Source organism: Rhinoderma darwinii, chromosome 3 (genome assembly GCF_050947455.1).
Source record: "Rhinoderma darwinii isolate aRhiDar2 chromosome 3, aRhiDar2.hap1, whole genome shotgun sequence".
NCBI classification, from domain to species: Eukaryota; Metazoa; Chordata; class Amphibia; order Anura; family Rhinodermatidae; genus Rhinoderma; species Rhinoderma darwinii.
In genome coordinates this window covers 141,725,421-141,750,507 of record NC_134689.1, presented here as the reverse complement: position 1 = coordinate 141,750,507, position 25,087 = coordinate 141,725,421, and the positions used below count along the sequence as shown (strand labels likewise).

Genomic DNA, 25,087 nt, shown 5'->3' with positions numbered 1-25,087 from the left:
AGGATTTCAATGTTACATGGCCATTTAAAAGGATTAATTACATTTTGAAGATGAAAATTGAAACTAATATTTATTACCAAAATTTTCTTTTAATCCCTGTGCCTTAGGTGACTCAAATCAAGCAATGCATAATCGGGCTGAGAAGCTTGAAGCGGTTGTGCAGCTTACAGAGCAAAGGCTTAGGGAAGCAGAACGTGTTGCAGAATTGGCTGACAATGATGCACAGCAAAAAGATAAAGACCTGATTGATGCTATTAGGAGAATGAAAGAGTATGAAACCGTAAGCAGGGGCTCTGCATTCTTTAATGCGTATGTTCATTTTTGAACACCAATGTACACTTTACATAAAGAATTAAAGGTAGTCGTCCGGGAGTTTTATAAAATAAAAATAAATGGGCTAATTAGGGCCTGTTCACATCAACGCTGGCTTTCCGTTGAGGGGTTCCGTCAGAGGTTTCCGTCGTGGAACCCCGCAACGGAAAGTCAAATGGAAACCACAGCTTCCGTTTGCATCACCATTGATATCAATGGTGACGGAAACATTGCTAATGGTTTCCGTTTGTCACCGTTCCATCAGGTTTCCATTTTTTCGACTGAATCAATAGCGCAGTCGAAAAAAGGAAACCTGACGAAATGGTGACAAACAGGAACCATTAGCAATGTTTCCATCACCATTGATATCAATCCATTTGACTTTCCGTTGCGGGGTTCCACGACGGAAACCTCCGACGGAACCCCTCAACGGAAAGCCAACGCTGATGTGAACCGGCCCTAACAGGAAATGTGATAAATTAAAAAATGTAACCATTGTTCACTTATTAAATCCCCTGCTGCTTCAGCACTGACGCTCCAGTGGTACCCGCCTTTGTTTGCTTTGCTGTCAGCCTTGAAGTGCCGTACATCAATGTGATTGCTGCAGCCAATCACTGTCCTCAGCGGTGATTTTTTTGCATGTGTGGCACAAGAGTGCTGAGGCCAGTGATTGGCTACAGCAGTCACATGAATGTACGGAACGCCATCACTTTGAGAAAAGTACACAAAGACTGGCAGGGTATTTAAAAGGTTAGTAATGGCTCTTTTTTTTCCTCTTTATCATTTGCTGGTGGTAGTCCTTCTTCTTTTTTTTTTTTTTTTTTTTTTTTTTTTTTTAACAAACCCGGACAGCCCCTTTAATCTACACAAAAATCACAGTAATGTTGTAAATACCTGGTTGAGTTACAGCCTATATTGTTGTCTAGAGCTGCATTCACAATTCTGCAGGTCATTGCTGAATTTTCCAAACCGTATAGTCTTTACACCAGACACTACTAAAATCTGAAGTAGGAAAATAAACTTGCTGTCCCAATGCGTTACTGGAGCTCAGCTGAGCTGTGAATATCTAGCGAAACGCAGAGCTGTGTATTTTGCTCAGGATTTTAATACGGGTTGCAAGATAAGTAATGCAGTGTATTTATAAAGTGATCTAACTTTGTATATTGACATCTCTATATAAGCTGTAAAATAGTCTTCAAAGAGGGGGGAAGTTGGTGTGTAGCTCTAGTCACGCTTCCAGATTTCCTTCTTTTAATATGTTTTCTCATTTTGTCTTTTTTAAATCTATTCAGTTCTTGCAAGCTATGTTTATATGCAAGATTATTTATAAGTAAGATTATTTATAAGTAAGATTATTTATCCTTGCCAGCATAGAAAGTTGCATACATGTGTGCGGTTTACACTCATTGTACAATAATTACGTATGTTCACTTAAAGGGAATTTATGGTCTAGAGGAAGCCGTTGCTGAAATTAAAGAACTAAAGACACATCTAAAAATAAGGGATCGTGAAATTGAGACACTTACTACAGATATCAACAAACTAGAGCTAAAAGTGAATGAGGTTCTTGATGAAAACGAAGATTTCCGGGAACGTCTAGGTAAGTGTTTACTTTCATAGGCTATTGGATGAGTGAAATGGACTGAACATATTAGAAACGTTTGGAAGGGAAGGTGTTAATGTGTATTCGCCACCTTCCAAGACCCATAACATTTTTATTTTTCCATTGATGGAGCTGTATGGGGGCTTGTTTTTTAGCTTTTTATTCCATCTTTTTGGAGTTGGAATAAGAAATAAAACCAGGAATTCTGGCATTTGTTTTTTACGTCTTAATTTTTACGGTTCTCACTGCGTGGGATTAATAAACCTGATAATTTTATTGTTCAGGTCGTTACGGCTATATCGGTACCAATTATGTGTATTTATTTTTATTTTTTTATATAAAATGTAAGTCTTTTATGGAAAAAAGCGGGTTTGTTTTTTAGTTCTCTTCTCATACAAAACTCTTTACTGAACTTTTTTTTTTCCCAGTAGAGGGCTAGACTGTGATCGTCTGATCACTTCTATAATACATTGCTATACTTGCAATGTATTATTACAAGCATTGCAATGTATTATTCCTGTCAATTTTAAACTGACAGGGAACCTATTAGGACTTGCCTCTGACTTCCGTACATGGCAGACCTGGAGGCCATTGTTAGACCTCCGGCTTCCATGGCAACCCATCGGCACCCTGCAATCTCGTTTCGGGGTTGCTGATGGGTTTACAGACGGAGACAATTTTTTCTTTCACTTTGGTGCCCTAGTCACTATTGACTTAGATATATTGAGTTAAATGGCCGGGATTATAGGTGTTTCTTATCCCGGCCGCTATAGCCGGACCTTGGCTGTTATTAAACACTTGCCTCACCCAGCATGGGTCACTAGTGCAAGTCTAAGTGTAGGCTGCTGTAAAATAATGGCGGTGTAACCTAAGGCCCCTTAGTGACCGCCGTAAAAAGCGTTTTGGCGGTCGTTAAGGGGTTAGTATAAATTCAAACAAGGCACTTCAGAGTAATAGAGAAAACATTAATTGATATATATATTCAAAGGGATACTAAAGTTAAAGCCAGCAGTTATTTAAGTGAAGCTTCTAGAAAGTGCTGCTTCGCTTTAAGCACCTATAGTCTGAAAACTTGCATAAGATTTTCTTTCTTTTTATTTTCATTAAATTAAATATTTTAAATCTTGTATAACAGGACTCGATCCCAAAACTGTGATCGATCTGACTGAATATAAAAATGTAAAGGCTCTTAAGCAGCAGCAGTACAGAGCCGAAAACCAGGTTCTTTTAAAAGAGGTAAGATCTGTTTTTTTATCTCAATATTGCATTATAGAATTTTCTTGGTGAGACAAGATAGAGGTTTTATTTTTTTTCAATATTTTTATTTTTTTTTGGGTTGGGGGTGAGATGGCACTTATAGGACAAAAGGAAATTTGTTGTTCGTCTCACTGGGGGACACAGACCGTAAGGTATATGCTGTTGCCACTAGGAGGCGTGACACGAAGAATAAAAAAAAGTGTTGGCTCCTCTTACAATATATACCCCTCCTACAGGCACTGAGCTATTCAGTCTTAGCTTAGTGTCCATAGGAGGCAGACACCCCTACTGGTACAGCAGGGTGTCCTTTGCTTTTTGTTATGCTTATTTTTTTTCTCTTCTAGCGGGGAAACACTGTATCCCCCTGCCACACAGAGGAGCTTGCAGTCTTTTGTCTTCAGTCGCAGACCAGCCTTAGGATCTACCCCCTTTACACCCTACCAGTGTCCTACCTCACCATAGCTGGCACGGGGAAGGGACTTCCCTCCTTGCCCTACATATTTAGGACTTCGGGACAGGTAAGTATGAACTCTCCTCTCTCCCTAAGTGGCGAGTTGGCTCTTTCTGTGTGCCTGGTGCAATCCTGGCACATCTTTATGGTGCACATCCTCTCACGACGCTCCTGTGTCGAACGACAATTTTTCCTTTTAGTGCCGCTACAATGTGGGCCGCTGGGCTTCTCTTCTGGGTACCTTTAAGTAGGGACATAGCCCCCTATGTCCCACGTCTCCAAGCTGTCATTTTTGTTTTCAGTGTAGACCTCTCTCACCAGCTGTCTAGCGTTACCAAGTATCTGTGTGAAGCCTCCCTGGATGCAGGTCAGTTTTGTGGCTCACACCCCTTTGTGTCTCTTTGCCATGCGTTAGACTTCATAGATTAAATTCTGGTCTGCCAACACATTTTCTTTGCTGGCTGCCGTCTATTCTGGACCCGCCTGGACGAAATCATCTCGGTAGCAACAGGTGGAAATAGCACTCACCTGCCTCAAACTAAGGTTCATTGTACTGCCACTCTCAGGAAACCGTGACTTTTTTTTGCCCTTTTACAGATTCTTTGGTCGACAAGCATTCAAGCAACTGTCCCACCAGGACTCCAAAAACAAACTTTCCTTTAAGCCCCAGTCCTTTTGCTGCCTCAACCTCCGGCCACTAAGCCTGCAGTGGGTAAGACCAGTTCCACCTGGAGCTGTGCCCCCACTCGGGTGGATGAAAGACGTCTGCATTTAAAGGACATCTGAATCTCACATCTCTGATGCCAGGGTGTGAAAAGTAGTCTCCTAAGGGTACAAGATCGAATTTGTACACCTTCCAACCGACAGGTTGTCCCACTCCACATCTCCTTTATCACCTGCCAGGGCAGCTGCCTTTTTTCAGGTAATGGACTCGCCCCTGAGTCAAGGAGTCATCATACGACTTTCTCCAGATCACAAATTTCGAGGAGTTTATTTCAAGCTTTTTGTTGTTCCCAAGTTGAGCGGATCAGTTCAATTAATCCTGTACCTCAAACAGTTGTACGTCTTTGTCAAGATCCATAATTTTCACATGGAGTCCCTCCAGGCGGTTATCACCTCTACGGTACAAGGGGACTTTCTCATCTTAGCGGACATCAAGGACCTGTACTTACACATCCACATTTTCCACCAGCACTCTTTGTGCTTCGCCGTTCTCCCCCACCCCTACCAGTTTGTAGAACTCCCGTCGATGGCCCTACAGGTTTTCACCAAAATTCTATCAGTGGGGATGTCACTTCTTCGTTCCTGAGGGATTTCAGTTGTCTCCTATTTTGACATATAATCATCAAGCACACGACCTGGAAGGATGATCTGTCTATAGATCACTCTGGATACTCAACCAGTCCTTTTCGACTCCTTGTCGGAGACTAATTTCTTAGTAATGGTGTTCATCACCGGCGTGAAGTTCGGTGACCATGAAGAAAGCAGCCACGTTTCTGGAGTGAGTGAAGCTTCTCGTTCCTGCTTTCTCGGCAGTCCAAATTTCTTGGGGAATTGGACTTTCAGCACGAGGTGTTCAACCAAATTTGTGGACTTGCTGGTGTCTCTACTAAATTCCTGGTTTTGGGACCACTGTGGTGGACAATCTGTGGCCCCATAGGATCAATTCAGCCTTATTTTCTGGTTTCCTACTAAGGAGGATTAAAGCCAAGGGGATTCCAGCCATACTCATCAGTTTAGACTGGCCGTGTCATTGTTGGTATGCTGATGTGGCTGATGTTTCCTGGCACTTACCATTTGCTCTCTCGTGCCTCTCTTCCACCTGAATTTACAGTCACTAGGTTTAGCGACGTGGCAATTGATTCCATGGTGCTGAAGGCACAAGTCTTATCGCAGCAGGTCATCCACACCATTTTGAAGGCTCGAAAATCTTCTTCGGCCCACATTTATCGCCACACTCTGAAATCATATTTGCAATAGTGTGAGGATTGGAATCTTCCTCCCTTGGTGTTCTCCTTCCAGGAAGGGTTTGATCGTGGTCATGCCCTCAGCTCTTTATAAATTGCAAGTATCTGCGTTGTCCGTTCTTTTCAACAGACCTCTGGGGTATTAATCCGATGTCTGGACTTTTTTACAGGGGATTTCCCACGCGGTGCCCTTCTGACGTCCCCCGTTTCCATCGGGATCTCACCTTCATTCTCTCTACGATGCAGTCTGCTCCGTTTCAACCTTTTTTAAGAAATATTGTTGCGTCTACTCACTTGGAAGATGGTGTTCCTTGTGACTGTGACCGCCATCTGGAGGGTTTCTGAGCTGACCCTTTCTTGTCATCCACCGTATTTAAACTCTCCTCCAGGATAAGGTGATACTTCACACTGTATTCTCTTTTTTTTTTTTTACCAAAGGGGGTCTCATCCTTCCACCCCAACTAGGATTTAATTTTGCCATCCTTCTGCCTGTTTCCAGTGCATCCTAAGGAACGCTCTCTACACAATTCTAATATTGTCCGCTCCTTGCGGGTCTTCCTCTTGCACTCTTCCTTTTTCCGCAAGTCTGACTCCTTGTTCATGGTTCTGGAGAGTCCGAGGAAGGGTTTTCGTGGCCTCTAATTCTACAATTGCTTTATGGGTGCAATTGGTTATTCGTGATGTCTAGCGGATCAAGGGAAATGAAGCGCACGTTTCGGATTACAGCCCATTCCACTAGCGTGGTTGGTACTACCTGGGCTGTGCACCATCAGGATTCTGCGCTTCAGCGGTGTAAGGTGGCTACCCGGTCGTCTCTGCACACGTTTACCAATCTCTACGGGGTATGTACTATTGCATCAATAAATGCTTTATTTGGTCGCTAGGTTTTGTAGGCATCTATGGAGTAGATACTTTCAAACTTTCTTCCTTGGTTCTTATCCATGTGGACTTCTTTGAGATGTCCCGCGGTCTGTGTCCCCTTGAAACAAATGAGAAAAGATTAATTTTTTTTTTGAGTACTCCCTGCAAAAAATTTTTCTTGCCCAGTCCATCAGGGGACACTCCTCCCACTCATTTGTGATGAAGTTGATAAAGTTGTCCATCAGACCTGGTTCTCTTATCGGATTCTGATATTATTTTCAGACTAACTAGCTCAGTGCCTATATGAGGTGCATATAGTGTAGGAGGGGCCAACACTTTTTTTTTCTTAGAGTCATACCTCCTAGTGAAAACCGCATATATCCTACAGTCTGTGTACCCCAATGGACTGGACAAGAAAAGGATTTTACGGTGAGTATTCAAAAAAACCTCTTATCTCCCATAATTATTTGATTGTATAAAACAGCCGAAACGTCAGTACTATGTAGGTAAAAGAGCTGAAAAGCTATCTTGCATAAATAAAATACTTTTACATGCAATGAAATGACATTCTTGTGACTAAGGGAGAAACTGAATATTTTATTTGGCATCAGTCTATTTGATCTAGTGAATTTGTAGTTTTCTTTCTTGCATTTTTTGATTTTACACAAAACTGTTGCCTGCTGAGAGATATACACTTTAAAATGTGATACATTCCTGAAGGGCTTTATGAAAATCCTAAATGGGGTCTATCTGTATGTTTTAGAGCTGAATGTGATAATCAAGTAGTCTGTATATCTAGTCTGTATATCTAGATAGCTATATGTTTATGGACTGTGATAGTAAAGTTTATGTTGTAACAAAACAGATTGAGCGACTAGAAGAGGAACGAGTTGAACTTAAAAAACAAGTTCGCAAGCTGGCTCAAGAAAAAGGAAAAAAGTTGGCAACTCTAGGTAAGAAGAGATATATTTTTATCTACCAGTGATGGATTTTGGCTTTATTCTCAACTTAAGAGGGAATAAACAGCTGATCGGCGGAGGTGCCGACAGTCAGACCCCCACCAATCTAATATTGATGGCCTATCCTGAGGATAGGCCACCAATCTTTATAAACACCTGTAAACCCCAAAAGGCTGAATCGATAACTTAAATAAAATATGCCTCAGAATTCCTTCAGGAATTTTGAGGCAGGTTTAGAACTGCCTGCATGTATTTTTCAGCTTTTTTTTTTTCGAGCAAAAAAAGCTGCAGAAACGAGCACCGCAGTTTTTTCTGTCTCCCATTGATTTCAGTGGAGATCAGAGGCGGGCACGTGGCAAAAAAGGATATGTTGCTTTTTTTTTTCCGTGAGCAGCCAAATACTGCCTGGGGGGGGGGAAACGCCTCTGCCTTTTTTGGCCCTGATTTCGAAGCGGTTTCTGCATCAAAATCTGTGCCCAAAAAGTGTGAACTGGCCCTAACCTTTTCCTCAAGGATTGATCAATTTTATCCATCTGTCTTTAGAAGGCCTGTACAAAATAGATATTATATTAAATAACTGAATCCGTATTTAATCTAGTTTATACCCTTCTTGAATTAAATGTTTTGGTTCCAGGGTTAACAGCTGATGACTTGTTCTTAAGTCGGAACTCTTCCACCGAATTAACACCTAAACAGAAAAGTACTGGTTTCATGCCGGTGGACAGTACGGAAGACATTAAAGGAAAGGTAAGAGGAATGGGAAAGAGCTCCACTGATTATGCAACTCTTATTTCTTCAGCAATACAAGTATAATTGACGTGTGTGTGTGTTTTGTGTGTGTGTTGTTTGTTTGTTTGTTTTTAGGGGCCCCGTTCTAGAGATAGATGCAGGTCCTAGTGGTGGGACCTGCGTCTATCTGACATATCCTGTGGATATGTCAGAAATGTCTCTCGTGGGAAAATCCCTTTTTAAAGGCTTCAGTATGTACAACTTTTAGGCTTCATGCACATGTTGCGTAATTCGGTGCAGAAAATCGCCATCAAAACCGCAGATAAACACAAGTAATTCCAGGTAAAATCTACACCTAATATTGCGGGGTTTTAGGTGCGATTTTTACATTTTGATGCGGAAATTGGTGTGGTTTTATATTTCGGATTTTGGTGCTTTTATTTTTTTTATAAACTAGATACGTTTCGCATGTAAAAACGCAAGGTAAATTGACATGCTGCGGGTTTTAATATATGCACTGCAGGTAAATTTACGTGCAGAAAAAAATTGCAACATGTAGATGAGATTAGTTAAAACCTCATTTACTTTCCTGGTACTATATTAAGCTGCAGATTTTCTGCAAGAAAATACATGTGGCAGATCGGCACGTAATACGCATTGTGTGCATTTGGCCTAACATGGATTTTTTTTTTTTACATACAGTAGAGTTAAAACCTGGAGTAAACCAAAAACTGTTGCAGTAAGTTTCAGGCTGCAATCTTCATTTCTTAGTTCATTTTCAGACCCCCTGATATGCAGTGTACAACCTGCAACTGGTTTTAGACTTTTCCCACGTGGGTGTGTCCCTCTCAGTAATACCTGCTGAATGTGAGTTCTTTGAATCCAGGATGATGCTGTCTTCACTAGCTCTCATGTATCGGCACCGCTTCATTCCTGTGCTGATTTCCCCTACTCTGATCTCTTCTTCATTGTCCTGACAATTACTGATGCTGAGGAGTGTGTGATTTCTTCCTCCTCCTACAGAGTGTCTGTGGGTTCTCTCCTTTCTTTACACTGGTAGATTGTGTGACTCTCCCAATCTATATTCTGATACACTACAGCCTGTGTGATCTGGCCTCTTTAAAGACTTGAGTGCTTCACTAGTCTCCACAGTCTAAGCTGCCGTGTAAAATTTTCTCCTCCCTGCTACTATCTTTAACACTGAGAGAAGGGAGGGGAGAGCAAATTATTTCAGCACCCGACAGGAGCACTGTGCTGTCAGGATGTGCAGGAGAACCACTCTACAGCAGCAAAATGGTAGGAAATTTGTATGAAGACTATAAAGAAAGTTGCTTCATTTTGTATACATGAAGCAAATTAACAAAAAAAAAGAAAAATAATAAAATCAGTGCAAAGTGTCCATAGCCTTCAACCCTTTCCCTGCCAAGCATGTATCTGATGTGTCATTGCTACTAAAAGCTCTAGCTCAGGCTAGATCACATCCAAGAATCTTTGCTTTAAGGCTAGATCTAGATTGCAGATCCAGCTGCGATCTGGCCCGAACTAGAGCAGGTTGCAGTGGAAGGAGAGGGGGAACATGCGGGCAGGGAGAGGAGGAGAATCTGGGAAACTGCTACTGTCCCTGCATGGCTGTAGATGACCGCAGGGGAAGGGTAACATAAACTTTTGAAAAAAAGGGAAGGGAAAGAAATGGGAAAAAGAAGGGCAAGAAGATCAACGGATCTATTATATTGAATTATTAAAATTCAGTAGAACTTTTGTCCATGTTATCACCTCCCTTATCAAGCAGAGAGCATACTTGCTCTCTGTCAAATATGGGAGGGCTTCTTTTTTTTTTTTATTCAATAAAGTACTGAAAAGTAGAGCAGTAGCATATCTATTCACCCTACGATTACGGTAATATAATATGTTTTCATTTTACTACTTTTACAAGAAAAAAACTAATGGTTAAAAATGAAATTTCTTCTGTTTCACCATATTCTGAACGTCATAACTTTCGATTAATCAGTGTAAGTGCTTTAGTTTTTAGTAGTACAATTTTAGGATACATAATTTATTTATTTTTTATTCCGTTTTTTTGTGGGAGATCAGGTGACTTAAGAGACAATGATTCTGGCTATTTATGTATTTATTTTTACTGCGTTCACCATGCGGGTTAAATAATGTTATGTTGTAAATATTTTTACGGATGCGGTGATACCAGTTATATAAAAAAAATTTGCATAGCTTCTGGGGAAAAATTTGTTGTTTTTTTTAACGTTTAATATATATATATGTTTGGATTGAAATGTCACACTATGTAAGCTGAAGTAGATAAGATTGAATTTTTCACTTCTTCTGGGAGTGCCGATTGAATTTAATTCTACTATTGAAGATCCCTGGATCAGGATCATATGCTAGCACTCTGATTTTTTGCAATGCTGCTTCTTTCTTTTAACTAAGAAACTGGGCTTAATAGGAGGACAAAGATGGCAGACCTGGGGACCTTTATTAGGCCCCCAGGCTGCCATGACAACTATTGGTACTCCGCAATTGGGTCGTGGGGGGGCGACGGGCCCTCGAAGAGGACACCCCCCTCTTTCTAGATGCTGCGGTTGCTATTCGCAGCATCTAAGGAGCTAAACGAGCGGGTTGCAGTGAAGTGTTGGCTGTAACATAGCCAACACACTCAACTTATGGAGTGGGCTCAGGCTGTGAGCCCGCTCCATGCTTTCTCTCCTGGACTCCGCCGTGTATATATAATTCTCACAGTCGGTTACCTCCTCTTTCAAGAAATTGAAGTGCGGATTACTCCACAGGAACTGTAACTACCTCTCTTAGGCATTGGTAGTGCCAGTTTCTTAACAGGATCCCTTCAAGTGGTTTTGTTCAAACTTTTTCATGATCCCAAAGAAGGAAGGAACGTTGTATCCAGTCTTGGATCTGAAACACCTCATCGGTTATGTCAGGATCAAACCCTTCAGGATGTAATCTCTGCGGTCAGTCATTGTGTTTATGGAACAGGGAGCGTTCCTATTCTCGGTGGACATCGAGGACGCATACCTGGAGGTTCCCATCTGCTAGTCACACCAGCAGTTCCTTTGCTTTTCAATACACTTTAACCACTACCAATTTGTGGCCCATCTGTTTGAATTGGCAACTGCACCCAGGGTCTTAACGAAGGTCCTGGCCTGTATGATAGTTCTACACCAATCTCGGGGCATGGTAGTTATACCCTACCTGGACGACATTCTAATAAATGCTCAATCCAGATCGACCAATCTGTAGAGTATTCACATCACCCTGGACACTTTATGCCACTTTAGATAATTTATATTGCCAAGTTTTCCCTATTTCCCTCCCAGTCCATAAACTTTCTGGGCATGAAATTCAATACCACTCAATCCAGCGTACACCTGCTGTTGGGGAAACTTGGATTCCTGCAACAGGGTGTATAGTCCCTTCAGAAACGCCATTCGGTATCCATTAACTATTGTATGAAGGAGTTGGGTCTCGTGGTCTCTTTCATGAAGGCAATTCCATATGCCAGTTTCACACCAGACATCTGCACAGGGCAGTACTGGCTCGCTGGGACAAATTCAAGGACTCTACCCCTACCTAATGCTGGGACGCTCCCTTCTGGCTGGTCCTGACAATGGGCGCCAGTCTTCTTGTTTGAGGTGGAGTCCTTCAGAACTGAACAGTCCAGGGAGTGTCTTTGTATCAAGACTTCTCCTTTCCGATCAATATACTGGAATTTTGGACCATCTTCTGTCTTTTCGACACTGGACCTATCTCCTGGACAGTTGTCCTGTAAGGGTACAGAAAGACAATGCGACAGTAGTCGCCTACTTGAACTATCATTTCAGGACCCGTAGCTCTTTGCGCATGTCAAAGACATCCAGCATTCTAGAGTGGGCAGAAGTGCACAATATGCCCCTATCGGCAGTCCACATTCCAGGAGTGAACAACTGGATGACAGATCACCTCTGCCCGAACCAGGAGAGTGGGCCCTCATAGCTTCCAAACTAAATTGCAAGCTGCCTGCATTTATGGATCATCCCGTGGATAGTTTCAGTTAATGTACCTCTTCTCTCCTCTCCCACTCCTTCCCCGAAGGTCAAGATAGTGGATCTCCTGGCAATTCTCATCACTCTGGATTGGCACCATCGGGCCTGGTATGCCGACCTGGTTTTTCTTCTGGCTGACTTCCCCTGGCCCTCACTCTTGGGGTCCACCAGAGATTAGCTACTCTATGTTTAGCTACATGACTGTTGAAGCTGCTGTTCTGAAAGCACGAGGGTTTTCTGAACAGGTCATCCAGATGATGATTAAGGCCCTGAAGCTGCCTTCTTCACGTGTTTACCACAAAACATGGAAGGTTTTTTTTTTTTTTTTGTTTTTTTTTTTTGCTGGTGTGAGGAAAAACTAAATCTGCCCATTCGATATTATCTTTGTCTCTATCTCTCTCTGTCTCTCTCATTACTCCAAGAAGGTCTGGATATGGGCCTCGGCAATATCTCCCTCAAGGCATGCTTTTCCAGCGTAGATTCATATTCAAGTTAAAAGGGAAAAAGTCACCTATTTGGGTAATGGCCCACTTTACTCGAGCGGTGGGTGGTTTAAACATAGCTTTTGCTATGCAAGTGTGCAAGGCTGCTACATGGTCTTCTTAGCATACTTTTTCCAAATTTGCATGGTGCATACCATTTCATCCTCTGAAGCTTCTCTCTCCGTGCTACAGGGAGCGGTGCACTGACCGCACCTTTTTTTTAGTTTCTTATTCCCCCTGAGGACTGCTCTTGAACGTCCCAAGGTCTTCTGTGTCCCCCAATGACATGGATGAGAAAAATAAAATGTTTTGTTACTCACTGTAAAATGCCTTTTTCGGAAAGTTTGTACGGGGATATAGCACCCAAGTTCTCTTTTGGGTAAATGACCGGTTTTTTTTCTTTTTTTATCTGAGAAGGCTTTTTCCTCGGTTTCTCATATGGTTCTGTTTGGTTTCCATCTGTTTGTTTCAGTTTCTCCTTTGCTTCTCCTACTTATGTACAAAACTAGCTTAGCCCAGTGACTGAAGGCGGGATATAGCTGGGGGAGGGGCTAACACTTAGTGTCCGCCTCCTAGTTTCAGCAGCATGCAGTGTCAATCAGCTGCTTCAAAGGCCAGCAGGATATTGTCGTGTATTAAAAGAGGCATGGACTCACGGGACAGGGATGTAATATTGCCACTTTACAAAGCATTAGTGAGTCCTCCTCTAGAATATGCAGTTCAGTTCTGGGCTCCAGTTCATAGAAAGGATGCCCTGGAGTTGGAAAAAATACAAAGAAGAGCAACGAAGCTAATTAGGGGCATGGAGAATTTAAGTTATGAGGAAAGATTAAAAGAATTAAACCTATTTAGTCTTGAAAAAAGATGACTAAGGGGGGACATGATTAACTTTTATATAAATATATTAATGGCACATACAAAAAATATGGTAAAAAATCCTGTTCCTTGTAAAACCCCCTAAAAAAACAAGGGGGCACTCCCTCCGTCTGGAGAAAAAAAGGTTCAACCTGCAGAGGCGACAAGCCTTCTTTACTGGGAGAACTGTGAATCTATGGAATAGCCTACCGCAGGAGCTGGTCACAGCAGGGACAGTAGATGGCTTTAAAAAAAAGGCTTAGATAATTTTCTAGAACAAAAAAGTATTAGCTCCTATGTATAGAAATTTTTCCTTCCCTTTTCCCGTCCTTTGGTTGAACTTGATGGACATGTGTCTTTTTTCAGCCGTACTAACTATGTTACTATGTAACCCCAGGTCGTCTGTATCCCTCCCCCAATAAACGTGATGAGAATGGGATTTTTTTCCATGCAATTTTTGCTTATATTTGATGCACAAATGTGTGAAGTTGATTTTGTGTGTGTATGTGTATAAATTATTACGTTGTATTTTTATGCACAGTATACTGTGCTCTCTGAAAGAATTTTGCTTTTGGTAGCATAGTTAGCGCTTTGCCGTGTGCAGTATATAATTTTATCACATTTCTGGATGACGGCCAAATATTTCATGGCCTCTGTTTTTAGCATTTTCGAGAGCACACACTCTTGATAATGTAGACATTTGTGGAATATATGAATTTCGCTCACCTTAATTTATTATTTTTACATTTGTTCTAAGCCTCTGCTTGTATGTGCATTTTAGGGGCAAATGTATGTTTTAACCCCTGGCTGCCGCAGCCAGTTCTGACCTTCCTGACAGAGACACATTTTTTTTAATCTGACATGTCTCACTATATGTGGTAATAACTTTGGAATGCATTTTCTGATCCATGTAATTCTGATGTTGTTTTCTTGTGATACATTCTACTTTATGTAAGTGGTCAATCTTAGTCAATATATTCATTATTTATTTGTGAAAAGCACCAAAACTGATTTAAAAAAAAATAATAGATAGCATTTTTAAAAATGTTATCTTGTATGCTTGTAAGACAAAATATAATTCCACACAAATTGTTTATTAACCTCTTAGTGACCACCAATACGCCTTTTCACGGTGGCCACTAAGGGGCCTTAGGCTAGGCCGCCGCCTTTTCACGGCGGCCCAGTCAAAGTCCTGCACGGGTGTCCCGTGCAGGCTGGAGCCGGGGATCGACTGTCTGATGATCGCGGCCTTTTAACCCATTAAATGCCGCCGTCAATAGCGACCACAGCATTTAACTTGTTTACAGTGGGAGTGAGCTCCCTCTCTCACCCATCGGTGGCCCCCAAATACAATCGCGGGTCTCTGATGGGTTGTCGTGGCAGCCGGGGGCCTGATAAAGGTCCCAGGTCTGCCCTGGGCATATGCCTATTAGGACGTGCCGGACCGTAATGACTCAATTAATAAAGTTATTATGTCATTTAAACCGCAAGGTGAACATCATAAAAAATAACGCAAAAAAACAATGGCAAAATTTCTATTTTTTTCCACTGCCCCCAAAAAAAGTCATAAAAATTAATCAAGAAGTCTCATGTACCCCAAAACAGTACCAATCAAAACTACGTCTCGTCCCGCAAAAAACAAGCCCAAAAAATCACTACATTCACAGAAAAATAAAAAAATTACAGCTCTTGAAAGCGACGATGCAAAAACAAATAATTTTAGTTCAAAACTATTTTTATTGTGCAAAAGTAGTAAAACATAAAAAACCTCTACATATGTGGTATTGTCGTAATCGTACCGACCCATAAAATAAAGGTAACAGGTTATTTACGCCGCACGGTGAACGGCGTCAATTTAAAACGCATAGAACAATGGTGAAATTTCAGGTTTTTTTTCTAATCCACCCAAAAAAAAGTTTATAAAGTTAATCAAAAAATTATGTTACCTAAAATGGTGAAATTAAAAAGTACAACTAATCCCACAAAAAACAAGTCCTCGTACAGCTATGTCGACGGAAAAATAAAAAAAGTTATAGCTCTTTGAATGCGACTATAGAAAAACAAATAAAATAGCTTGGTCATTAGGGCCTAAAATAGGCTGGTCACCAAGGGGGTTAATTAACATTTCCCATATGTCTACTTTATGATGACCTTATTATTTGAACATCCTTTTATTTTTTTTTAGGACGTTTAAAGGCTTATAAGTTTAGCAGTTGTTTTTTTTTAAATTTTGAAGAAAATTTCCAAACTTTTGTTTTATGGACCATTAAGTTCTGAAGTGACTTTAACGTGTCTGTATGTTAGAAACCCCTCTAAATTATGTACATAATTTGCAGATGACCTTTCAAAATAAATGGTCAAATGTGTGTACATAAAGAATAACTTTTTCTGGCTTGTGACGTGTTCTGCATTTTCTTTTTTTTAAGCGGTTTTCTCCTCTGCAGGCTCTATCTTTAGTTCTCTGTTTTCTCTGAGCTAGTGGGTGTAGCCTAAGTGCTATCATGCCTACTATACACTGCATACATAGGGAAGAACCCTGCTATCCTATCTCTATCTATCACATTTATGTAGAAGCTGCAGCAGCATGGAAGAGATTATACAGCAGTACTGATCAGTGTAGCTGAAAATCCAGCACTGCGGTGACATATAATTTCCTAGAAGCTGCAGCTGGAAACGCTGACTCTCGGCCAATTCCTGATTACATGGTCGGGAGTTACGGAAACAGTACAACTCGCTGAGCTATGCTGTTTCTGTAACTCCCATAGTAGTGAATGGTAGTTATCGAAGCAGCGTAGCATGCGAGCTACGCTGTTTTTGTAACTGCTATTCAGTTCTATGGGCGTTACGGAAACCGCATTTCTCAGCGAGTTACACTGTTTCCGTAACTCCTGACCATGTAATTAGTAAGTGGCCGTGAGGCTGCGTGAGCACAAAAAGCTAGAAAGGGGTTTAGGTGACCCCCATCCTAGAAATAGGTGCGGGTCCCAGAGGTGGTTTTTGTTTTACTACTGTTATACAAAGTACTTTTTTTTTTTTTTCTTCATATTCTTAGAGCCATAACTTTTTTATTTTTCTGTCAACTGAGTTGTGTAAGGGCTTGTTTTTTTTTCGAGAACAGTCTTTTTATATGTATCATTTTGGGGTACATTTGACTTTTTGGATCTCTTTTTATTCAATTTTTTGAGGCAAAGCGACCAAAAAAAAGTAATTCTGGCACTGTTTTTTTTTCTTTTTTTGTGGTTCAGGCCATTACAAATGTGGTGATGCCAGTTATGTATAGTGGATTATATTTTTTCCCAATAATACACGAATTGATAAGTGGAAAAGGCAATTTTTAAATACTTAAATTTTTTCTAAAACATATATGCACATTTTTTCCTTCTTTTTTTTTTTTTTTTTTTTTTTTTTTAGGCCCACTAGGGAACTTAAAGGACGGGTGTCGCAAAAAAAATATTTTTTATATAATATTGCGTTTAGTATGTTATTAAAATACATTTTATTTATTTGTGTGTTTGTGTTTTACTTTTTTCTAACTTTTACTTTACTATGGGGGCTGCCATTTTGTTTTTAATCTCTGTATGTGTCGATTAACGACACATACAGAGATTAAATACGGCAGCTACAGTGCATAGGAGTCAATGAACGGGAGCCGTTCCATTGACTCCGCTCTCTGGCTCTGTACTGCGCAGACGCAGGTCAGAGTCACACAGAGCAGAGCAGCTGTTTACAGGGAGAGAGCAGGCGCCATCTTGAAGACCAGCTGCACTGCAGGTAAGGTCTGTATCTCTGCATGTCCCACTCTCTATCTCACAGACCGCCGCTCTCGTGACCCCCCCCCCCCCGACGTGGGGTCACGAGTAATGGTGGTCACGCAGCTTTCCCAGACCCCTGAACGATAAATCTCTCTAGTTGTGCTGAGACTGAGAGGGTCATTAGTCACATTCCCAAACAGTCTCAGCACAACTAGAGAGATTTACCGTTCAGGGGTCTGGGAAAGCCGGGTGACCACCATTACCCCTCCCACTGGAGTGTGAGAGGTTCATTAGTCACATCCCCAAACACACTCCAGTAGGAGTAATGGTGGTCACCCAGCTTTCCCAGACGCAGATATAACCAGTAAAGGGCTGGATGGACGGGCTGAGGGTGCACAGGGTTTTTGGTGATCCCCTCTGTCATGTGATCGGACCTAGGTTACCGGTTCATCAGACGGGGTTCATGTGACTATAAATCTGTCCATAACAAGAAACAGTGCACTCAGGACAAGCCCTGCCCTCATGCTGTAGTTGTGTGGTTCTGTCTGCAGTGATGGCGGTGGGTGGCTCTGATACCCGCCTCCCCCGTCGGGTCATCTCAGCACAGAAGGGGTGTCCGGATTGGAGACACAGCGCCGCACCTGTCCTCAGGTTGTGTCTGGTATTGCAGTTCACCTCCATTGAAGTGAATAGGACAGAGCTGTAATACCACACACGACCTGAGGACAGGTGCGGCGCCATGCTTTCCTGGACGACGCCTTTAAGACTTTTCCCGTGTGTGTGTGTGTGGCAGAGCGGAGTGTGCACGGGCGCCGCTGATACTTCAGCTGTAATTGTGCGGAGCTAAGCTTGTCAGATGTAGTAGAGCTGAGTGTGTGTGTCTGTGTAGTACAGCTGAGTGTGTGTCTGTGTAGTACAGCTGAGTGTGTGTCTGTGTAGTACAGCTGTGTGTGTGTGTCTGTATGTAGTAGTGCTGAGTGTGTGTGTGTGTGTGTGTGTGTGTGTGTATATGTAGTAGAGCGGAGTGTGTTGGTGTGTAGTAGTGCTGAATGTGTGTGTAGCAGTGCTGTGTCTGTGTGTATATGTATGTAGCAGTGCTGAGTGTGTGTGTAGCAAAGCGGCGTATGCACGGGCGCCGCTGATACTTCATAGCCGCTTGTCAGCTGTTTTGAAGAATCAGCTGCGAACACACACACACACACACACACACACACACACACACACACACACACACACACACACACACACACACACACATATCCCCCCCAAACATGCAAAATCAAGTGTAATCAAGCATTTTTTTGATGCGTTTTTTGGCACGTAAAATGCACAAAAAAAAAGTCAAATACATGCCGTGTGAATCGGTCAACTGAAAAGTCATTCACTTCACTTTCATCATTCTTAGAGTATGTTCACACGCAGTGTTTTCAGCCGTTTTTCGGGCCATAAACGTCTCGAAAAAACGGCTGAAAAATCGTAAGCAGAACCAAACATCTGCCCATGTTTCAATGGGAAATACGGCGTTCTGTTCCGACGGGGCGTTTTTTACTCGGCCGTTTTCCAAAAACTGCACATAAAAAGACGCCCACCAAAAAGAAGTGCATATCACTTCTTGGGACGGACGTTTTTGGAGCTTTTTTTCATTGACTTTATAGAAAAACGCTGCCAAAAACGCGAGTTTGGTTAAAAAATGGCTAAAAATCAGGAGCGGTTTTCCCTTTGTTTAGTAAGCGTGTGAACATACCCTTAGCCTTTTGGTGTGTCCTATCGCTTCTGCCAGCTGCAGAATCACACCCGAAATGGCAGCCGGACACTGCTTCGCAATTTGAAGACACCTTTTCCTGGCTTGTAGGAGGGGGGTGAGATTCCCACATTTACGGCAGCTGTGAGTCAGGTTGCTTTGCCTTATTCACCTTGCTGTAATTCTGAGAAGTGCTCCCTCTGGTGGCCAACATAGGAAAACATGTGAAATTATTATTACATTTTTAATACTTTCCACCATGTGGAAGAAAAAAAAAATACAGCAAAAAACGTAAAAAATATAATAGAAATAAGTAATTTACTTAAAAAAAGGTTTAATTCGCGACACACTCCCTTTAAGTTTTTCCATCATCACATTCAAAGAGCTTTAACTTTTTTTTATTATTCTGACTACATAGCTGCATAAGGGCTTGTTATTTGTAGGACAAGTTGTATTTTATAATAGCACCATTTTGGGGAACATATAATTTATTGATTATCTTTTATTAACTTTTTTTGTTGTGGTAATGAAAAAAAAACCTGAAATTTTGCTATAATGTTTTGCGTCTTAAATTTACGCCGTTTATCATGTGGTATAAATAACATCATAAGTTTATTCAGTGGGTCGTTACAATTGCGGCGATACCAAACTTATAATTTTTTTTTTATGTTTTACTCCCTTTACACAGTAACAACTTTTTTCTTTTCAAAGTTATTTATTTTTGTGTTGCCATATTTGAAGAGCCATAATTTCTTTATTTTTCTGCAGACATAGCTGTATGACGCCTTTTTTTTGCGGGGCGACTTGTTTTTATTGGTACCATTTTGGATCACTTTTTATTAAAAAAATTTGAAAACAGGATGAACAAAGAACATTAAGTCTGGCATTGTTTTTTATATTACTTTATGGCGTTCACCATGCGGGTTAAATCATGTAATTGTTTTATAGTTGGGCTCATTACGGATGCGGCGATACAAAATGTGTGTGGTTTTTTTTTACCTTTTTTACAGGGGAAAAAGTTTTTTTGTTTTTTTTTTCTTTTAACTTGGGATTTTTATTTATTTATTATAAACTCTATTAAACTTTTAACTTTTTTTTTTTTAGTCCCACTAGGGACTTTACACTATGCGATCATTTGATCGCTTTTATAATACACTCCAATACTTCTGTATTGCAGTGTATTATTGCCTGTCAGTGTAAAACTGACAGGCATCTGTTAGGCCATGCCTCTGGCATGGTCTAATATGCATTCACTAAAGGCAGACCTGAGGGCCTTTGTTATGCCCCCGGCTGCCATAAAAACCATCGGCACTCCGCGATCGCATCAGTGTGCAGATGGGGTCAGAGAGGGCACCCCCACCCTCTAAAACTACTCGCTATTGACCGCTGTATCAGAAGGGTTAAATGGGCCCACATGACTGCAGACCACTCCTATTGGTCTCTGATCGTTGCCCTGAAGCCTGAGGCTGTTAGCAACTGGCTTCAGGTGCAGAACGCCCGATTCGGGGGAAACCACTTCTGAAGTGCCGCCGTGCACGGCTTAACAAAAGCAAAGTGAAGGTAGTCCTGAGGGCCTTCATTAGGCCCCTGGGCTGTCAACACCACCATCGGCAACCCACGATCACGTCGCCGGGGGACAGATGAGCTGTCGGTAGGGAGCATCACTCTCTTTTTAACATCTCAGATGCTGCGGTCATGATTGACCGCAGCATTTAAGGTGTTAAACGGCCATGAACAGCGCGATCGCTGTTCATGGCTGTTTGTCCCAGATGTCAGCTTTAAGACACAGCGGATACCAGCAGCATCTTGAGCGTGCTCATCACGTGAGCCCGCTCCATACATCACCCACTCACTCTGCACCAGGACATTCAATTACGCCGAAGTGCGCAAAGGGGTTAAAATTGTCCTGGTTCCCAGAGGTTCAATATTTCCAAAAACCCCTGGCAGCGAAGTATGGAATTATATACTTTAGTGCCGGTTAGTTCAGTTTCGTAGTGTAGAGGGTACTTATTTTGTATCAAATATAATACACGTAGCAATTTTTCTAGGACATTGCTTTAGTCACATTCTATAATGCAATGTAAAACATGTATTTTTTTTTAATGTCTCCTTGATGCAGAAAGAAAGGTCAAGTTTGAAGGGCTCTTCACGTACCAGAGAAGCTTTAAATGTTTCTGAGCTCTATGTAGGTGGATTAGGATCATTGTCAACAGAAATTGCAGAGATGCTTGACAATTGCTTAAATGACGTTCATAGGAATGAAAATTTACATTTAGCAAGATTTGATATAAGACGTTCTGTTTCATCGAAGCATGAAAAGGCCAGACCCAAACTTCATAGTAGGGACTCCGTGAAGGAGACCGTGTTTAACGCCAGTAGTCATGTGGCAAACCGAAGACGTGGACGTTTTGTACCATCTGTTGGTGGTAAAACTGTAATGTCAAGTGAGAATAGAAAGAGCGAAAGACCTAAGGAGGAAGAAGATGGATTAAGTCTAAACAGAAGGCAGACATCTTTTAGCCAGTTACGTGAAAGAGAATGTTTTGATATTTTCAATGTACATAGTCAAACTTTTGGGACAAAACGTGAAGAAATAAAGTGTAGTTCATCAAGATATCGATTGTATAGGGAAAATCTGGAGATGGACATTCATGAACTTCTTCCAATTACTTCTGTACAAAAAAAGTCCCCAGAGTGGTCAAACACTCCACCCTTTGTAATGCAGCCGCCTTCTGGCCCTACACAAGACCACAGTGGTTCTACTTATTGTTATCATCAGCCAATCAGTTATGAAGAACAAACAGAAGTAAATTACATCAGAACTGAGAACACACCTAACCTCACCGATTCATGCCACGCTGACATTAACCCAAGTCTTTTAGATCCTATTAAGACTCATTTAGTAGAGTTAAGTACTGAACTTGCTAATTTAAGGCATAAGCTCATTAAATCCCAACATTGTTGAACAAAGGTGAAATTCTGTACTTTGAGTATTTTTTCAAATGCAGGAAGTTGTGTTTTTAGGCCTCATGCACACGACCGTAAAAACACCCGTTATTACGACCCGTAATAACGGGCTCATAGACTTCTATTGGCCACGGGTACCTTCCTGTTTTCTCACGGGAAGGTGCCCGTGCCGTTGAAAAAGATAAAACATGTCCTATTTCAGGCCGTAATAACGGCACGGGCAGCCCATAGAAGTCTATGGAGCTCCCATAATGACGGGTGGCTACGTGTGTGCACCCGTCATTACGGGAGCGTTGCTAGGCGACGTCGGTAAATAGTCACTGTCCAGAGTGCTGAAAGAGTTAACTGATCGGCAGTAACTCTTTCAGCACCCTGGACAGTGAATTCCGATCAGAATATAGAGCAACCTGTAAAAAAAAGACGTTCATACTTACCGAGAACTTCCTGCTTCCTCCAGTCCGGTCTCCCGGCCGTTGGCTTAGTGACGCGTCCCTCTCGACATCCGGCCTGACTTCCCTGGATGACGTTTCAGCCCATGTGACCGCTGCAGCCGTCACATGGACTGCCGCGTCATCCAGGGATGTCGGGCTGGATGTGAAGAGAGGGACGTGTCACCAAGACAACGGCCGGGTAAGTATGAATTTCTTTAACTTTTATTACAGAAAGGGCTGTCCCTTCTCTCTATCCTGCACTAATAGAGAGAAGGGCTGCCGATTTAGTGCAGTGTAATTTTGCAGCCAAAAACGTGCCCGTACATACGGGTGGAATCCGGGTGACACCGGGCCCGTATTTACAGGCACGGGCCCGTAAATACTGCTGCAAAACGGGTCGAATACGTGTGACACCGGACCCGTATTTACACCAGTATTTACGGGTGGGAAAAAATACGGTCGTGTGCATGAGGACTAAGTTGAATAAAAAAGAGGTATGATTACATTATAGGGAGGGATAAGGAGATAGTTGTGGTTGTTAATGCGGGCACACGCAAGTATATAAAATAGTGGTACCTGGGCTACTGTTGCTTTTAGCTTTTGTAAATAATTTTAGTATACACCTCAAAATATGCTTTGGTTTTTATTTTTTAGATTCTCGGATCACAAACCTAGTCCAAGTAATGCTGGCCAATAAAGAAAAATTATCTTCTCCATTAAAGGGGTCATCTTAACAAGACAACCTCTTCACTGAAGAAAGCTTCCCCGACAATCAAGTGACTATCACGAATTTAGGTCCTGCAACTGCCGGTGACCTGGTGATATTGCAGAGGAATGTGTTGCTTACCACACCTCATCTGGCCACCAGAGCAGTACGCACTGTTTCTTAAAGTTTCATTTCAAGAGTACTCTCCTCCCAAACGCACTTTGGTTGTGGAAAGACGCTCCTGTACGCTGGGTGGTACTGTTGCGGGAGAGCATCGGGCACAGGTCCAGTTCTAATTACCCTAGCGTTCCTAACTTTTCATATGACTTTTCAGAATAAGCAGTAATATGTGTGTACATGAGGTATAACACTACTTCTGACCATTATATGACTTAGAGTCTGTATTTTTATTTATTTTTAGCATTTTTCCCCCTGCAGGCTCTATCTCTAATTCTCAGTTTTCTCTCTTAGTGGAGGTGGAGCCTAATGGTTATGTCTTCTATACACAGCACAAATGGAAGAGGATAATTCTCTCCTATCTCTATCTATCACATAGAGGGATGTTCGCATGGCATAATGTTGAGACTGAAAAAAAATGCATGCGCTTTTTACGCGTCTTATGCGATTGTGTATTGTGCGTTCTTTTTTTTTTCTTATTCAAATTTTTATTGAGTTTCAGAACACAAAATTTACAAAACATAGTGGAGGGAAGGCCTCCACACCTAAATAAAAACAAACAAGGTCAGTGGACCAAAGCAAAAACAAACAAAACACCAAAAGGAAAATCAATAATGTGCAACACATCTCAGCATGAAAAAGAGTGGTCGGTATACAACAGTAGCATGAGTAATCCTAGAGGCATAACAACAGAATGTACAGCGAGACCACTTAATTCAAACAGAGAAGAAGAGGCACATTACCCTAGACAGGGGAAGAGAAAGTATAGAAAAAGGCCCCAAGAGAGGGAGGGATAGGAGGGAGGGGAGAGGACAAGGGGATCCTGGACTCCAGTTCTGGCATATTATGAATGAAAATCAGCAGCGCGCAAAAGCCATAGTACATTTCACAGGGGCATAGGCCGACTCAGGTTACCGCCGTGAGGTAGGAAGGAGAAGAAAGAAACACTATCCAAGGAGACCATGTAGACGTGTATTTTACCACAGATGCCGGGGAGTGAGCCACCAAGTGTTCCATTCGCTGTATCAAGGCAACCTCCCGAAACCACTCATCTAATGTTGGGGGTATTGCCGTTTTCCACCTGCGCGGGATTACTGACTTTGCTGCCTGAAGGAGATGTCTAACTAGTGAGCTTTTATAAACTTGTATTGGCATCGGGAACATGAATAAAAGAGCTGCTTCCGGAGAGTTGGGGACATAGACTCCAGTAACCTCCAATATTAATTTAAGCACCGCATCCCAAAAACTCCTCAACAAGGGGCAACTCCACCAAACATGAGACATAGAACCTCCTACAGCACCACAACGCCAACAATTGTCAGGCACAGACGGATACCATTTATGGAGCGCAGCCGGGACCCTATACCATCTAGAGACAATTTTGTAACTAGTTTCCTGGGCCCTAATGGCTATAGAGGCTTTTTGTGAGAGGGAGAAACACCGCTTCCATTGTGCATCAGTAAATGTAGTATGTAATTCTCTCTCCCAGGCCCCGCAGAAGGAGGGTAGTTGTTGGGAACGCTGTGAAAGGAGTAATTTATATATTGTGGATATGGTATGGGTAGGTGGCTGGGAGGAGACACATAGGCGCTCAAAGTCCGTCAACAACCTGTGAAGGTGTGCGCGTCGGTTAACTGTTCCATAAAAATGTTTTAACTGGGCATATTCATATATATGGCGAGTGAGGGGCACGGCATCGGGGCAGATGGAGGTTAGGGGGAGAAGAGAGGAAGCGGAGAGGACCTGAGCAAAATACATGGGGCCGGTGGGCGGCCTGCCTAGGAAGGA

At 42.0% G+C, this 25,087-nt stretch overlaps 1 protein-coding gene across 1 annotated transcript in view; it reads left to right on the top strand.

Moving 5' to 3' along the window:
• Positions 1-25,087, top strand: part of CEP290 (centrosomal protein 290) — a 214,458-nt gene that overhangs the window by 43,485 nt on the left and 145,886 nt on the right. The window contains exons 13-17 of the mRNA XM_075856803.1: positions 108-280; positions 1,750-1,912; positions 3,051-3,151; positions 7,317-7,404; positions 8,045-8,157. Coding sequence (XP_075712918.1) covers positions 108-280; positions 1,750-1,912; positions 3,051-3,151; positions 7,317-7,404; positions 8,045-8,157 — 638 coding nt within the window. The remainder of the gene's footprint in view (positions 1-107; positions 281-1,749; positions 1,913-3,050; positions 3,152-7,316; positions 7,405-8,044; positions 8,158-25,087) is intronic.